Source organism: Podarcis pityusensis, assembly GCF_964106645.2.
Source record: "Podarcis pityusensis genome assembly, chromosome: 2".
Lineage (NCBI taxonomy): Eukaryota > Metazoa > Chordata > Lepidosauria > Squamata > Lacertidae > Podarcis > Podarcis pityusensis.
The window spans coordinates 22,677,743-22,694,543 of record NC_138029.1 but is presented as its reverse complement, the minus strand read 5'-3'; the positions used below and the strand labels follow the sequence as shown (position 1 = coordinate 22,694,543).

The following is a 16,801-nucleotide window of genomic DNA, read 5'->3' as shown; positions in this document are numbered from 1 at the left end:
CCTTGGGCTAGTCACACTTCAGAGAAGTCACTTCACAGAGTGTTTGTTGTGGGGGAGGAAGGGAAAAAGAGATTGTTAGCTGCTTTGAGACTTCTTAGGGTAGTGATAAAGCGGGATATCAAATCCAAACTCTTCTTATTGCATTTTCTTTAAACATGCATGCCTATATTACTTGTACACTTGCTGATGTCTGTGTCAAATGTTCACATTGGGCAGGATTGAACTAACAAGCCCTGCTAGCGGAAGCCCACAAATGGACTCTTGCTAGCAATGATGAGCTCATGCTAGCACCCCAATTGGCCCAGGGGGTGTGTGGGGAGGTCAGATCATTCGATTAAACAGAGCTGCAAACAGAGCTGCTTAGTGCTACTTTGAATGGCTCTGTTTCTTTCCATCTGTTTTCAGCACCGAAAACTAATTTCATGGCCTTCAGAGTTAAAGGTTTGCATGGTCTCTGTCACCATATTTATTCCATACTACATTAACACTTTCCAGCTTATCCTTCAAAGTATGGAGTGGGACTGACTGTAGTGTGAGAGGCCCGTCCACTTGCACAACAGGGCTTCTCCTTCCCTCTGCAGGCATCCCAAAAACTTCCTCTGGAGGGTTGGTGGATTCCATTGAAGCAGATAATGAAAGTGCGCAGAAAGGCTGGAGGAGCAGAGAAACTAGAAATTTTATTGCACAGGCATTTGATGCCACCCATGGCACTTTTTTCTCTGCCACTCTTTTTCCCCCAAATTTTTTTTTATTGGTTTCCACATTTATCACATAGAGAGGAAAAAAAGGAAAACGTTACAAAACACACAACAAGAAAAGAAAAAAAGAAAAGGAAAAGAAAAACACAAAAAAATTCTTACTGTGAATCTCTAATTCTCGTTACATTGATAACTGACTTCCTCAAATCCCCTCTAACTGAATTTCATTATAACCCCTGTAGAGCAGTTCTCCAAATTCATGTTTCTAATAATATTCACTCCTTTCATTTACTATCTTCATCTCTTTTATTAATATTCTAATCCTTAATATTTACTACCACTTACTCTGCCCCTAAGCCTATTTGTTACTTCCAAGAATTTTCTAATTATCTTATATCACAATATTTAGCTAAATATTATTTAAATTTCTTCCAATCCTCTTGTGTCTCCTCTTCCTTCTGGTCGCGGATTCTTCCAGTCAGGTTGGCCAACTCCAAAAAATCCAACATCTTCACCTGCCAATCTTCTATTGTTGGTATTTCTTGTGATTTCCAATTTTTGGCTAATTTTCTCTGCCACTCTTTGAGTAGTTGCTTCTCTTGTTTATTTGTGTCTTTTGTGTAGGAAAAAGTATGGCACCCCTTGCAGCATAACTGCCATCTTCGTGATGGCCACACAAGTGAGGAAGCCATCTCGTGCATCAACTTACTCACATGTTTATCCATACAGACCAAAACCTTTCTCTTTCCAACCCAGAATAAAATTCCTTCAATACAATTGGAAGCATGGTAGCAAGGCAAGATCCTAGCTGAGTAACACAGTTAAATGCTAAGGAGTTTCTCTGCTGTATCTACAGGGGGACATTTGACAATCGAGATGTTGCCGTGAAGAGAATTCTCCCTGAATGCTTCAGCTTTGCTGACCGGGAGGTGCAGCTGTTACGGGAATCTGATGAACATCCAAACGTGATCCGCTATTTCTGCACGGAAAAGGACCGTCAGTTCCAATACATAGCCCTTGAGCTCTGTGCCGCGACTTTACAAGAGGTAAACTATTGATTATACATGCATCTGCAGCTAAAAATGGGAGGGCTTGGCAGTTCGAAAGAAGAGAAGTTTCCATTTTAAGTTACAGTAAGGCCACAACTTACTTGGGGGTACAGTCCAGGGATCCAGCCTAAAGCCAAAATTGCATATAGTCAAAACATGTTGAGTTCAATGGTGGTGGGATTTTCAGTCTTTTCCTGGATGCCCAAGCGTATTGCCAAGTGCACGTTAAATGTGCATAAGTTGCAAGCTTACTGTATCTTTTTCAAGCTAGATTGTGTGATGGGGTGAGAGCTTTGAATCTGAATAGATTTTTTTCTATCCTACATTTTCAGTGCATAATACGGCAGTGAATCACACCCAGGAAATTTTCTAGAGGCGAATAGACTGCTTCTATTCTAATTCTCTCCCATTAGCACTAATTTAAGCATACAAGATCATACACAGAGTGCAGGGAATACCAAGCTGTGCAGCTAAATCTTCTGCATGTTCACTCAGAAGCAAGTTCCACCGTGCTGAATGAGGCTTACTCCCAAGGAAGTATGCATAGGACTGCAGCCTTAAACTCATTTTGACTTTGTTTATATGCAATTCTAGTATGTGGAACAGAAGGACTTCAGTCAGCATGGTTTGCAGCCGATCACCCTCTTGCAACAGACGATGTCTGGTCTTGCGTATCTCCACTCTCTCAATATTGGTAAGAAACCGCTTTATTTTAATATCCAATCACTGCAGTGGCTCAATTTTTTCTCTCTCAGAGAAAATTAGGATACTTAGAGCTGGGAAGGAGCAATGGTATTATTATTGCTAGATATAAGGCCGTTGGTGCACATTGCCCCTTTGCAGCGTAGGCTTTAGTTAGGGGCTCAGTTATAATAGGGTTTGGAAATATGACAACTCACCCCAGTGCAGAGTGTGTGTGGTCCCCAGTGAAGCCTTAAAAGTTTTGGAAGGCAAGAACAGATTTGATAGGGAGCGTGGGTGGCACTGTGGTCTAAACCACTGAGCCTCTTGGGCTTGCCGATCAGGTCAGCAGTTCGAATCCCCGCGACAGGGTGAGCTCCCGTTTCTCTGTCCCAACTCCTGCCAACCTAGCAGTTCGAAAGTGAGTAGATAAGTAGGTACCGCTGCGTCGGGAAGGTAAATGGTGTTTCCATGCACTCTGGTTTCCATCACGGTGTTCTGTTGCGCCAGAAGTGGTTTAGTCGTGTTGGCCACATGACCTAGAAAGCTGTCTGTGGACGAACACCGGCTCCCTCGGCCTGAAAGCGAGATAAGCGCCTCAACCCCATAGTTGCCTTTGACTGGACTAAACCGTCCAGAGGTCCTTTACCTTTTTACCTGTCCTTACTATGTCCTATTGTGATATCACATACTTAGCTAGAAGCACGTGAGAAGGTCTGGGGTCAGCATCTGAAAGTGCAGGTAAGGAACCCGAGTTTCCCTCTGGTGCACAGTAAAGTAGTAATGCCCTCCAGCCCACCCAAATTTAAAGGAAAACTGGGAAAGATCTGTGCTAATGGAGTAAGCATGTAACATAAGCCTGTTGAATTAAGAAAAATGTATTTTAGCAATACAATGGCTCTTTTTACTATTTAGAATCTCTGCTTCCACTTTCTTTACATTAGTGCACAGAGACCTGAAGCCGCACAATATCCTCATCTCCATGCCGAATGCCCACGGAAAGGTCAAAGCCATGATTTCTGACTTTGGCCTCTGCAAGAAGCTTGCAGTCGGCAGGCACAGTTTCAGCCGTCGGTCCGGGGTCCCAGGCACTGAAGGCTGGATTGCTCCAGAGATACTGAGTGAGGACTGCAAAGAGAACCCGGTAAGTCGGCTGCACTTCTTCTTAGGACTTCAGCCTGGGCAATATCTGGTTTTCAACATGGTGATATATCAGCAGCTAAATACTGCGATATGTTGATCAATATCACGATGTCTGGAATGTATCTCAGCTGCTGCTTCCTCCTGGAGAAGCCACATGGCCTGTCATGTCTCCCCTGCATCTTTTAAACTAAGCTTGAGGTTTAGAGACTTCAGTACTGGAATGAATTATTTTTTATTAAAAAAAAAAAAAAAACCCCACAGCAGATTTGGCAGAGTTATCTGACTAGTATACAATGAGTGAGACATGGGTGTTAGGTCCTTGAGCTCTGAGTTATTATAATTAAAAGTTGTATACCTGTAGGTCTCATCCAAAGGTGCAAGAAAGTTCCTTATGTTGCTGCCAATAACTTGCATACTTTCATTTGCTGTTACATTTCAATCTCTCTTTTAAAATGCTTCTCTTTCCAGACACACACAGTGGATATTTTTTCAGCTGGATGTGTCTTCTACTACGTGATCTCTGAAGGCAACCATCCATTTGGCAAATCCCTGCAGCGGCAAGCCAACATTTTGCTGGGTGCCTACAGCCTAGACTTCCTCAATCTAGAGAAGCATGGTAAGCAAACAGAAGTTTTCCATTATTCTGAAGTTGTGCACTTCTGTTGTTTCCAAAATAAATGTATATTTATACCTAGGGAAAATACAACCGTGGCATTCAAGAGTTGTTAGATAGATAGAGAAGGAGACTCAGAGTTCAAATAGAAACTGAACTTTGATCGTGGAACTTCACAAAGCTGCACAGATTCTTCTGTATACATATTTCTTTCTCTTTTTTTCAACAGAGGACATAGTTGCTCGTGACTTGATAGAGCAAATGATAAGTACAGATGCTCAGAAGCGTCCTTCGGCTAACTGTGTACTAAAGCATCCATTTTTCTGGAGTTTGGAAAAGCAACTCCAGTTTTTCCAGGTGAGTCGCAACCCTTTGGTCTGCTATTTAATTTTGCAAGCTTAAATCTGCACTGGATTATATACACTGAAATACTACATTTCAGAACCCTATAATGTACTGCATTTGGGCCTGAGGCTGCTTTGGAGTGATAATTGTGCTGAGGGAGCTGCAGTCACTAATCTTGGGGCTGCTGGAGAACTAGACTTCTGCCATTTACTGGAACCTTTTACTCAACATAGGAATCTGCCTTATACCAAGTCAGGCCATTTGCCCATCTAGGCCACACGGGCAGCAGCTCTCTAGGGTTTCAGATAGAGGGAGTCTCTTCCAGAAAATGTCGAAACGGGAACCTCTGCGGGGGGGGGGGGGGGGCACATAATTCTGGAACCGAATCTCAACAGGCCATAAATGTGTGTTGTCGATTTTAGGATGTGAGTGATCGAATAGAAAAAGAATCCCTGGATGGTCCAATAGTAAAGGAGCTAGAGAAAGGAGGCAGAGCAGTGGTGAACATGGACTGGCGGGAGCACATCACAGTCCCTCTGCAGACAGGTGAGACTTCATTTTGTGACCTTCATATAGAACTTGTTGGGGCTACTTAAGACTTAAAATTTATTATTGTTAATAATATCCTGACCTCCCCTGCCAGAGCTGGGCTCAGGGCGGCTAACACCAGTAAGACTACAGCAAAATCATAATAGAAAAAAAAACCCCAATTTAAAATACAGGTTAAAATGCAGCCTCATTTTAAAAGTAGCCCATAGATCACAACCATAAGCAGAGAGAAACATGAGGGTCAGACTGAGTCCAAACCAAAGGCCAGGCGGAACAGCTTTGTCTTGCAGGCCCTGCGGAAAGATGTCAAGTCCTGCAGGGCCCTAGTCTCTTGTGACAGAGCATTCCACCAAGTCGGGGCCAGTACTGAAAAGGCCCTGGCCCTAGTTGAGACCGGGGCATACCAGGAGAGGCAGTCCCGTAGGTACGTCACTCTTACTGATCATTCTTCCACTATAGAGTAAAAAGAAAAAGCAAAACCACTTGTTTCTTTATTTTCCTTTTATGGTACCCGGCTACCAAGAGGAAAGAAATGGGCAGCTTGGCTTGAGTTTTTAATTATTCCAGTTTTACTTCTTGCAGATCTTCGAAGATTCCGATCCTATAAAGGCGGCTCAGTAAGAGATCTCCTGCGGGCAATGAGAAACAAGGTACGTGAATTCTGAGAAGCCAACTGCATAAATACCATTGAAAGCATGTTTTTAGGGTTGGAGGAGCTGGGTCATGGCGTCATGGGGCTTGGCCTCCTCATGCACCAAGGAGGTTTGGTGCCTGAGGTGAAGCCCTTGTTGGCTGGTGGCACGCTGTGCCATTGGAGTGACCACCTCCCACTGGACCGCCTGCCCACCCAACACCCCGCAAGGCCAGCTCTGCAGGGCTCACCAGGGGCTGTGAGCTCTTGCGTCCTTCTCATGGTGCCCTCCAGCTGAAGGGTGGCTGAGAGGCTCGCAGAGCGTCGTGAGGAATGCACTCTACCCCCCAGCGGGGTAGAGCGTGTTAACCACACTACCACACTTGCCAGGTTCTGCCCACCACAGGGCCCCTTCCTTGAAAATGTTGGGGAGGCTGAATTCCCCCCCCCCCCCAGATGTAGGCCTGGGCGATTGCCCAGGATGAGTATGAGGGGCCGACTACAATGATGGCTTCACTCAGCTGTGTATCGCAAGTGAAACTGCCACCTCTTGAGTCCCCACGCTTCTTTAAACTGCTTGGCTGAGGAGCATGCCCTGGCCTCAGCTAAACAGTTTTACGGAACCCACAACAATGCGGGCTCCGTTCGACTTCCCCTCCTGAGGCAGGCCAGCGCATGCTTGTCTTGGCACAGGGATTGGCGGTGGGCTCTGCAAGGCACGGACAGGGTAACTTTGCACCCTGCGCCTTGCGGTCTTCGCCTGGGGTGGACTGCATCTTTTTCCTCCAGGTGTATTTATTCCCCCTGGGAGGAAAGAGGAAAGAGACAGCACGGGCAAAGGTGAAGGTGCTCAAGCAGCAGGGACATTGGGGCTCACTCAGCTAGCGGGCAGGAGCCTTTTCTCCACCCAGCTGAGCAGCAGGCCGGGGCAAAAGCGCTCCAGCTCCTGCGGTCACCCCGCGGATTATTGCCAAACTGTGATCTTGAAAGCCTAACATTGCCCAGCCCTCATCTCCAACACCACTGCTGCAGGGCACATTCACACTGCCCTGGCAGCTCTGCGAGGCCGGGGTTGGACCGAACGATCGCAGCCTTGCAAAGCAGCATGGTGGGCACACTCATGTGGAGGAGAGGCTGCGGCTAGCTGAAGGCATTGGGCTGGAGCTCAGTGAAGGAAAGGGGCTGCCACAGTGTCTCCACTGCTTCTGTCCCCAGGTCACTCCCTCCTTGGTGGCTTCACCTGGCAGCATATCGCAGGTGAAACCAATGCCGCTTCCAAGTCCCTCTGCTACCAGGGCTGCTAGGAGCAGCATCGGTTTCACCTGCGATACGTTACTCCCTAGGCTTCTTCAAACTGCTCTGCTGAGGCACCCACACATTCCGCAGTGGAGCAGTTTAAAGAAGCCCAGGGGGCTGAGAGCCAGTGTGGTGTAGTGGTTAAGAGCGGTAGACTTGTAATCTGGTGAACCAGTCTCCTCCACATGCAGCTGCTGGGTTCTTTGAAGTCTCTCAGTCCCACTCACCTCACAGAGTGTTTGTTGTGGGGGAGGAAGGGAAAGGAGAATGTTAGCCGCTTTGAGACTCCTGAAGGGGAGTGATAAAGCGGGATATCAAATCCAAACTCTTCTTCTACTAAAAGCCCAGGGTAGGGACTTCATTAACCTGATCTCGTGAGCCCCGATGCCTCAAGCCAGAAGGACATCAGGGCTCACTCAGCTGGGAAGAAGCTGCACCGTCCCTGCGAGGAGCCTGGTTTGAGGCAGCCTATTCCTTCCACCTCATCGGTCTGGGGCCAGTGCAGCTTGTTCTCAACATCAGGGTGTATCGCCAGATTGCAGTGTTTGGCTGGTGATACATTGTGATGTTGAAAACCTGACACAGGCCTGGCCCTGTGGCTCCAGCCTCGAGGGTGCCTGGGGTGATGCCTCTCCAACCCCTCTGAAGAATTGAATACCTTGTGATTCTGCCTTCTTTTCCTTCCAGAAACACCACTATAGAGAACTTCCGCCCGAGGTGCAGGAAACCCTTGGTTCCGTCCCAGATGACTTTGTACGTTACTTCACCTTGCGGTTCCCTCCCCTCCTCCTGCACACCTACCATGCTATGCAAATCTGCCGCCAGGAAAGACTGTTCCAGCCTTATTATCTGCAGGACTCAAGCAGCCACGTTCTTTCTGCAGGTGGTGTTTGAGAGCCGGAGACTCTTTGTTCTTTGCACAAACAGGGCTGTGAAACAGGCCTGTCCTCAGCAGGGTGACTCGAGGGATTGTCAGAGAGTTGAAAATCCTCTTTGAGAGCCCCGGACTTATCCAACGTGCCTTGAACTCTCTGCCTGCTCTGACTCAGGAAAAAGGGGCTCCGGGTAGGAATCCAAAGAAGATGCAGTAACTTGCAGAAAGCTTTATCCTACAGAAGTCGGGAGCAGTCGAAAGGAAATTCCCAAGAGGAAAAGGGAAAGGGAGGATCTAAAACAGCTCAGCTTGGCACAAGCAACATTATTCTCAATGCCTACACTGTTTGCTCTTTACATACCGGCATTCAAGCCACTTTACTGCACAGAACAGTAAAAAGACAGACTGAAACCGTAACATTGCCAAGCCCCTTATGGATCTCAGGAAGGAGCCTTTTAAGTGTAGCACACCATTTCCAGCCACTTTTGTTCCACTGCCATGTTGTGCACTTGAAGCAACCAGGGACCCTGATTTTTAATGGGAAGTGGCAGATTCAGCAAAAAGAATGCAGTGGTTCAGTGAAGAGACTAGCCCTCCAAATACTAGTTTTATAATAGTTTTGTGTAGACATAAAATTATATCCTTGAAATCGCCAACTGGAAGCATCAGCCCAAATACTAATAGCTGACAAATACAGAAGGATTGGCATGCTACGGTATTACAAATCCAGAAACCTTCTGGACCAAGGTTTGGCTTTGGCTATAGTGCTGGAAATCCCTAATTCCTTTGGAGAAATCTGTTCAGATGTCATTTCCGGTTTCTTTCCAAGAATGTGACTAGCTTAATAGTGTGGTTTAGATGCAACAGTTGACACAGCTAGAAACGCTCCTTAATTTTATTTGTAAATCTTAATTTGTTTAGCCAGAGAAAACAGAGCTGGCGGTTTAAAAAGGTACAGGAAAACCTGTATTTTTAAAATTTTTAGAAACTCAGTCTCTTGGGAAGCTATAAAGAGAGAGAGGCATCTGCTTCCCATCTCGAAGGATGCAGTTTCCCTTTTCGGTGTCCCTAAAACAGTGATGCACAGGGCATGTGCAGAAAGCATTAAGAATTCCCACTGATGTGCTGTCCAATGTCGTATTTGTAGTATTCTTTTACCAAAAATATTTATTTTACATATTTATATTTATTTAATTTTTACTTACAAAGTGGTACCACTTTGAAATGGTACAAGTGTAAAGCATGCCAAATCTTTTTTAAAATAATGAAAATAGTAAGTGAATAAACAAAAAAAGTAAAATCCGCTCTGGTGCAGTAATCTTTTTTTAATTTTTTTAGGTTGACAAGGAAAAGGTATACTGCATCTTTTCAACCAAGCATATTCATTAGATCAGGATAAAATGTTCTCTCACATAAGGAAGTTTTTAATCTGTGTGGCTGTACTCTCTGTGTGTCTTAAAAGGAATAAATTATTAACAGTTAATTATATGATTGGGCATTGGTATGGGTATTTGGTTTTTTTGCTTTGTCTTTTGTCCTCATCATTTTTGGGCCTTACATTACAGGGAAATTGGGGGTTTTTTTCCTAGTTTTATAATGCAACAGCAGATATCAAGGTAAGATATGCAAATATGGACGTTACAGGATGTGAACGCTTGAAAATGATGGTAGTCTTAACCTAACTTAATTGAAAAATCATATTGCCTATTTTTGTAGCTCTATTGTACAGTACTTTTATATTTCTTCTAAATAAGAAATTTACACAAAAATTAAAAGTAGATTTTGAAACAGTTGTATGGTGTCCTTTCATTTTAAAATGGCGTGCATAGGATCGGGCAAATTCATGGAGAATAAGGCTATCAATGACTATGACTAGAGGCAGTAATGCTTCTAAATATCAGTGGCTGGAACCTGCAGGAGAGCAGAGTGCTTGGATTCTGGCTCGCATGTTTCCCCCCAGGCATCTGTTTGGCCACTGCAAGAACCAGGATACTGGTCTTGACAAGTCACAGGCCTGACCCAGCAGACTTTCCTTATATCATTTTTTAAAAAATAATATTTTTTAAAATTAATTTTAACATATAAATTATAATACATACCACAAAACGTCACATCTTATACAATCTATTTTTGGACTTCCATCAGCCCCTCTGATGATCCACCATTCTATCACTTCTTCTGCATTTCTTTAATTCATATCGCCTTTAATTATCATAACTAACCATCCTCCCCTTTATCCATTTTTGCAATAATTCGAATAATTCACCTCACAAAACTTCTTGCAAACCTACAAACGTAATCTGATCATCACAATTACTTTTCAAATAGTCCGTAAATTTACGCCAGTCTTCTGTGAATCTCTGGTCCCTCAGATTTCAAATTCTTCTGGTTAATTTATCTAATTCTGCATAGGACTTTCCTTATATCATATTCATATCTGTGTGTATTGTGTGGCTCTTCAATCCAAGGGCCCTGACTACAAGATTCGGGGCTGGAAGAGTAAAAGCTAGAAGAGAAAGCTGGGAGCATGCCAGCTTACTGTTCCACACAACAGTTCTATGGCAAGAACACACCAGGAAGGCGAAAGTGCCAATTGACTACCCTTCTGTGGAGAGTTACAATTACTGTATTTTTTGCACCATAACACTCACTTTTTTCCTCCTAGAAAGTAAGGGGAAATGTCTGTGCGTGTTATGGAGGGAATGCCTACGGGTGGTGGTGGGGATCTACTGCAGTCGTGAGCAGAGGATCCATGGTTCCCCTTCCTTCCCTCCTCCGTGGCTCGCTTTGAAACAGCAAAGCGGGAGAGGAGAGGAGCCGCTTACACAAGTGTAAGCGGCTCCTGTCCAGTTGGCTCCTTTAAAGCAAGCAGGCTCTCTGTCCCTCTCTCTTCCCCACTCAGCTCGCTACATAGCAGCAAAGTTTTTCAGCTCGCTAAGCCTGGGATGAGCAGGGAGGAGGGAGAAAAGCAGAGCCTGCTTGCTTTAAAGGAGCAAAGTGGGAGAGGAGAGGAGCCTTCTCCCCTTATGCCCCTCTTCTTCATTATTAGCAGCATCCTTCTCCACCTACCCCACGCGTGCTCCTTCTGCCCTTAGACCCCTCTTCTGCATTATTAGCAGCATCCTTCTCCACACACCCCACGCGTGCTCCTTGTCCCTTGAGTGCTTTTCCTTCCCTCCCCACTTAAAATGTGGTTACAAAGCACGGATCCACATGGATCCTCAGGATTTTTGCACTGGGTCACCCCAAATTCACCATCAGGTCACATAGCATGTCCATGGCTACATCTTGCACCAAAAAAATCACGCACCCACTGTTGCCTGGGGCCGCAGTGGTGCAAAAACGTGGTTACAAAGCATGGATCCACATGGATCCTCAGGATATTTGCACTGGGCTACTCCAAACTCACTGTCAGATCACATGTCTGTGGCCTCAGCATGAACCACAAAAATCATACATCCACTGTTTCGTTTAGAATATTTTTTTTCTTGTTTTCCTCCTCTAAAAACTACGTGCGTGTTATGGTCGGATGCGTGTTATAGAGCGAAAAATACGGTATATAACTCTGCAATTACGGCTTTTAATTCCCCCCCCCAACAGTAAGCAGAACTAAATGAAAAATAAACGCTGGCGTGTGCATACATACAACACCCCCCCCATGCAAGTCACATAACACAACTGCTTGTCGCATGAATATGTCCAACACAGGGAATGTAGCAGGCCTTACCTTTGCTTGATTTATGTCCAAGTAGAATAGCTGCAGATGGTTTTCTGATGCACCTGCTGGGGCTTCTGAGAGTTGAGATGAAGCAATGGTGCTGCCGGAATCATCTGTGACCCATGAGATCAGGATGTTATAAAAAGACGCTGCAAGAAGAATAGATATGATAGTGGATCCGTTCCCCGTGGTGCAGATGGACAGAGAAACCTTAGCCTGCGTCAGACCCTACCCCAGTGTTTCTCAACCTGTGGGTCCCCAGATGATGTTGGACTACAACTCCCATCATTCCTAGCCAGCATGACCAGTGGTCACGGATGATGGGAGTTGTAGTCCAACAGCATCTGGGGACCCACAGGTTGAGAACCGCTGCCCTACCACCTGGTCTGTGTAGCAGTTGATAGACCATAATATGTCTGTGCAGGGCAGTTTTAGAGTGTTAGCGCAGGTTCACGGAAGGACCGAAATAAAAGTTTCACTGTACTGTATTCTCCAACTTTGGATGTGTACACAACCAGACTGATTTCAAAGCATATCCGCTCCCTCAATAAGTCTGCGAACTTAGTTCACAGACCTACAAGTCCTAGCACTCTTTGTAAGCTACAATCCACAGGTTTCTTGAAGGTTTATGTGCTTCAAAAGTCCCCTAGGTACGCAACCAGTATGGGAAACTGCTGTCTCAATGTTTATGGCACAAGAGTTATACATAAGGCAGAATGCCCTACCATCCACAAGGACAGCCTGACAAAATACAGAAGTACAGTTCTTTTCTACTTCAAATTAGAACTATAAATGGTTTCGGTAGAAATAAAGGCATTGGATAGGGCAGGAAGAAGAGGGAAGTGCTTCTGGCAGAACATGTTACTCCACTTCAACTCAAAGTATTCAAACTGCAAAGGCTGGTGGCTGATGCAAATGAATATTGTTATGAGTTTGGAGTGTTAACCTGGGTGCCAGACCCCTCTAAATCCTGGATGCAGTGAGTGTTAAAAGCTAATTGGGACAGGCTAGCTTCCTAAACCCCTGGATCCAGCAAGTGTTAAACTATTAAGTCAGGCTAGCTTCCTGATGAGGTAAGGGGGTACTCATGGCAAATGATACTAGCTAGAGTAGAGAGTAGACAGGAAATGCTGGGGGGGGGGGGCAGAGAGCAAAATGTTTGATTTCTGTTTGAATCCAAAGCTGCAGCTATGGGAGAAAGAAGACCCTTTTGGGGTGTTCATGCTGCGAACAGTTCCATCATAGGTTCAGGTAGTAAAGGTAAAGGCACCCCTAACCATTAGGTCCAGTCATGGACGACTCTGAGGTTGCGGCACTCATCTTGGCTGAGGGAGCCGACGTACAGCTTCCGGGTCATGTGGCCAGCATGACTAAGCCGCTTCTGGCGAACCAGAGCAGCGCACGGAAACACCGTTTACCTTCCTGCTGGAGTGGTACCTATTTATCCACAGTGGTACCTCAGGTTACATACGCTTCAGATTACAGACTCCGCTAACCCAGAAATAGTGCTTGAGGTTAAGAACTTTGCTTAAGGATGAGAACAGAAATCATGCTCCAGCGGCGCGGCAGCAGCAGGAGGCCCCATTAGCTAAAGTGGTCCTTCAGGTTAAGAACAGTTTCAGGTTAAGAACAGACCTCCAGAACGAATTAAGTACTTAACCTAAGGTACCACTGTACTTGCACTTTGACATGCTTTCGAACTGCTAGGTTGGCAGGAGCAGGGACCGAGCAAGGGGAACTCACCCTATCGCGGGGATTCGAACCGCCGACCTTCTGATCGGCAAGCCCTAGGCTCAGTGGTTTAGACCACAGCCTTCGGTTCAAGTTGTATATATGTGTAAATAAACCATATATCATGAAGACACCACAGTCTCTGCAGTGCCCCATTTCCAAAAGGAAACAAGAACCCTGGGTAAGCGTCTGGAACCCCTGAAATCTTGCACCGCTCAGGAATTGGGTGGCATGCGACAATATCTATCCCCACAAATGAGTCAGAATGAATGCTCAATAAAGAGTAGACTTAGTCCACTGTGTAAACTTTGTGAAAGCAAAACAGGATGCTCATGAAACAGGTTGCGTAGAGGAGCCCAGTAACCAAAGTTGGCTTTTTAGAAGGCACGCATGCACATACAATTGGCAGTGGGCGGGCAGCTTTAGCTAAGGCCTCACCAAATCATGGGGGAGACTAGTAAGTGAAGGATGAGCGGTTGCCTGCACAGGCAGCTGCAGAAGATAATGTTTGCTGGGCTTTTTCATCCTCTGCTACTCCCTACTCTGCTCTCTGGGGAGCAGTTTCTGTTGCTATGTAACTGCATATGAAGCTACAATGAGTCATAACTGAGAAGGATATTGGGTCAGGGTGGAGCTAGTGGAGGCACAGCTGTTTTATCAAGTCAGGTGTTATGAAACGCTGTTATAACAGCCATGACTGTGCTTTTATTTTCCTCTCTGCTAAACAAAGAAATAAATATACTGTATATAGTGGTACCTCGGGTTAAGTACTTAATTCGTCCTAGAGGTCTATTCTTAACCTGAAACTGTTCTTAACCTGAAGGACCACTTTAGCTAATGGGGCCTCCTGCTGCCGTGAGCACGATTTCTGTTCTCATCCTGAAGCAAAGTTCTTAACCCAAGGTACTATTTCTGGGTTAATGGAGTCTGTAACCTGAAGCGCCTGTAACCTGAAGTGTATGTAACCCGAGGTGTAGATAAGACTACACAACATGGGACATATTAATGGTCTATCTAGTCTAGTACTGTGTCTCCACCAATGGCCAGTTCTAAGCAATGGATGCTGCACATTCCATTTCCTGTTGAAAACATGCACTCAGTGGCCCAAGGTCCATTATTATGTATTAAATTCGTATACAGCCCTATACCAACAGGTCTCAGGGTGGTTCACAGTGAATCCTCAGGGCAATTGGAGAGAACCCCCAGCACAGTACTTGGGGGGAAGAGAGAGAAAGAGAGGACTGTTCCATCTGGCAAACCAAAATGGCTGCTCCGACTGAACAATCAGTGAGATTCCATACATTGAATTCCTCCCAAAAACCGCAACTGCAACAACAAATAAACAAAAATAAGCAAACGGTTGTTTAAAACATTATCATCAATAACAACCATAAAACCATATTGACAATAGCACTAAACAGCAATAACGCAACAGCACATGCTATCAGAAGCTCCAATTTTAAAATGTCAAACAGAATAAAACAGTCAAGATCTTGTTGGAAAGCTGGCCCTCAGCCCCAAAAGAAATAAACAAACAAACTTGGAAGAAGCAGCATAGCAACCGAACCAGAGGTTCCCAGTCAGTCAGAAGCTCAGCTGGCTAGAACCTTCCAGCATTTCAGTACCCACAGTATTGCTGTTTATTAAGCAGGCCGCCATATTGAATTGGAGCTAGCCTCAGCTAGATAACAAAGGCGAACTGAATCAATGACCTCATCCCCCTTAATAATAGCCACATTTCCTAGCATAAACCAATTAGCCAGTTACCCAGGGGCTTGCAGAAACCCAGCATGCATACCCTCCAACATTTTTATTTATATTATTATTATTATTATTATTATTATTATTATTATTATTATTTCCACCTTGCCCCATCTGACTGGATTGCTTCAGCCACTGCACACTGACAAAGCACAAGAACAGCCCTCTAAGATAACACAGAACTGTCCTCCCCAATTTAGTTCATATCTTCCATGTGCCAAATATGTGCCCTACCTGTGAGCCACAGCCCTTCCCTGTGAAAAGCTCACAGGAAAATGATGCTCGCTCTCAGAATCGCCATCAATCATAACAAAAAATGACAACATTATAGACCTAACTGTTATCAACAAGTCAACAAGAACAATTACCTCATGAAAAGAAAGAAAACTAGGATATACAACCTATTGATCCCTGTGTACGCACCATATATTTACAGCACACACCCACAATATTGGGAACTACAGTTTAGCCACACAGAACTCCAACTCCCAGCACCCTTAACAAACTACAGTTCCAGGGGGAGGGGGGAGAATGTGCTTTAAATGTATGGTGTGGACACAGCTAGGTTAGTTACAGTGAATTGTATTTATAAGTGTAGGGAAGAAAACTGTCCCTAGTTCTGAGACTATATCATTTTGCACTTGCTGATAGTCCAAATAGATGCCTTTTCACCAGGGGCAGAGGAAGGGGGGTGCAGCGGGTGCGGTTTGCCCTGGGTGTCATCACTGATGCCGGGCGGCACTCAGCGCGGGGCCTGCAGCGCGCCCGAGCCACAAGTCTCTCCTGGGAGAGACACAGTGGCTTGGGGCTGCCTCCCCCCCCCCAGCTGTAGGGCAGACAGACTCCAGGGCAGTGCGCCCCGCCCCTATGGGCAGCTCGCCCTGCCCCTGGGCACGCTGCCCCTGGCGCCCGAGCAGCTTCCTCCGCCGCTGCTTTTCACCCCTCCTTTTCAGGTGAACCAAAGTTTGAATTGTCTGCAACTTGTGCACCATTTTATTCTCCCTACCACATCCCAACTCCTTATAAATAATTTCGTTTCCTCTAACCTTTGCTAGAAAACAGAGAGACAGGCAGAGAAGGGCATACAGTGGACGCTCGGGTTGCGAACGTGATCCGTGCGGGAGGCACGTTCGCAACCCGCAGCGTTCGCAACCTGTGACCCGCACATCTGTGCACGCGCAGGTCGTGATTTGGTGCTTCTGTGCATGCGCAAAGTGCAATTTGGTGCTTCTGTGCATGCGCAAGTGCCGAAACCCGGAAATAACTGTTCTGGTACTTCTGGGTTCGGCACGGTGCGCAACCCGAAATCGCACAACTCGAAGTGTCTGTAACCCAAGGTATGTTTCAGGTTGAGCATTTTCAGGTTACGCTCCGCGGTGACCAGGAAGTAACAGAGCGCATTACTTCCGGGCTTCGTCACGGGTTGCGTTCACTTCAGGATGAGAATGGGGCTCTGGAACGGATCCCGTTCGCAACCAGAGGTACCACTGTATTCTGCATATTCCAAAACCCATAAAGTCTGTTAACAGTAACAATTTCTCTTCCTTTTCCTGCCATTTGAAGTTGGTAAGTGGAGACTTGGTCTCCTTTCAAGCTGCCTCCCCCCCCCCCCCCGCCCAGCAGCAAATCAATAAAGGCAGGCCTTCACTCTAGGAGCAAACCAGATGCGGGAGCGAAAAGGGTACCATGGCCTTTACCAAAGGTGTCATGGG

The 16,801-nt window shown here is 45.7% G+C and overlaps 1 protein-coding gene and 1 long non-coding RNA gene across 2 annotated transcripts in view; one reads left to right on the top strand and one right to left on the bottom strand.

Annotated features, from left to right (window-relative positions):
• The window catches only part of ERN1 (endoplasmic reticulum to nucleus signaling 1), a 62,253-nt gene extending 52,586 nt beyond the window's left edge, over window positions 1-9,667 (top strand). The window contains exons 15-22 of the mRNA XM_080994462.1: window positions 1,555-1,744; window positions 2,342-2,441; window positions 3,373-3,572; window positions 4,040-4,187; window positions 4,414-4,541; window positions 4,952-5,075; window positions 5,661-5,728; window positions 7,693-9,667. Coding sequence (XP_080850588.1) covers window positions 1,555-1,744; window positions 2,342-2,441; window positions 3,373-3,572; window positions 4,040-4,187; window positions 4,414-4,541; window positions 4,952-5,075; window positions 5,661-5,728; window positions 7,693-7,899 — 1,165 coding nt within the window. The 3' untranslated portion in view covers window positions 7,900-9,667. The remainder of the gene's footprint in view (window positions 1-1,554; window positions 1,745-2,341; window positions 2,442-3,372; window positions 3,573-4,039; window positions 4,188-4,413; window positions 4,542-4,951; window positions 5,076-5,660; window positions 5,729-7,692) is intronic.
• LOC308471178 lies at window positions 5,549-7,945 on the bottom strand. Its single transcript, XR_013982754.1, has 2 exons — window positions 7,807-7,945; window positions 5,549-5,707 (listed from the first exon to the last, which is right to left on the bottom strand). It is a non-coding gene; the product is annotated as an uncharacterized lncRNA (long non-coding RNA).
• Window positions 9,668-16,801: the final 7,134 nt, after the last annotated feature.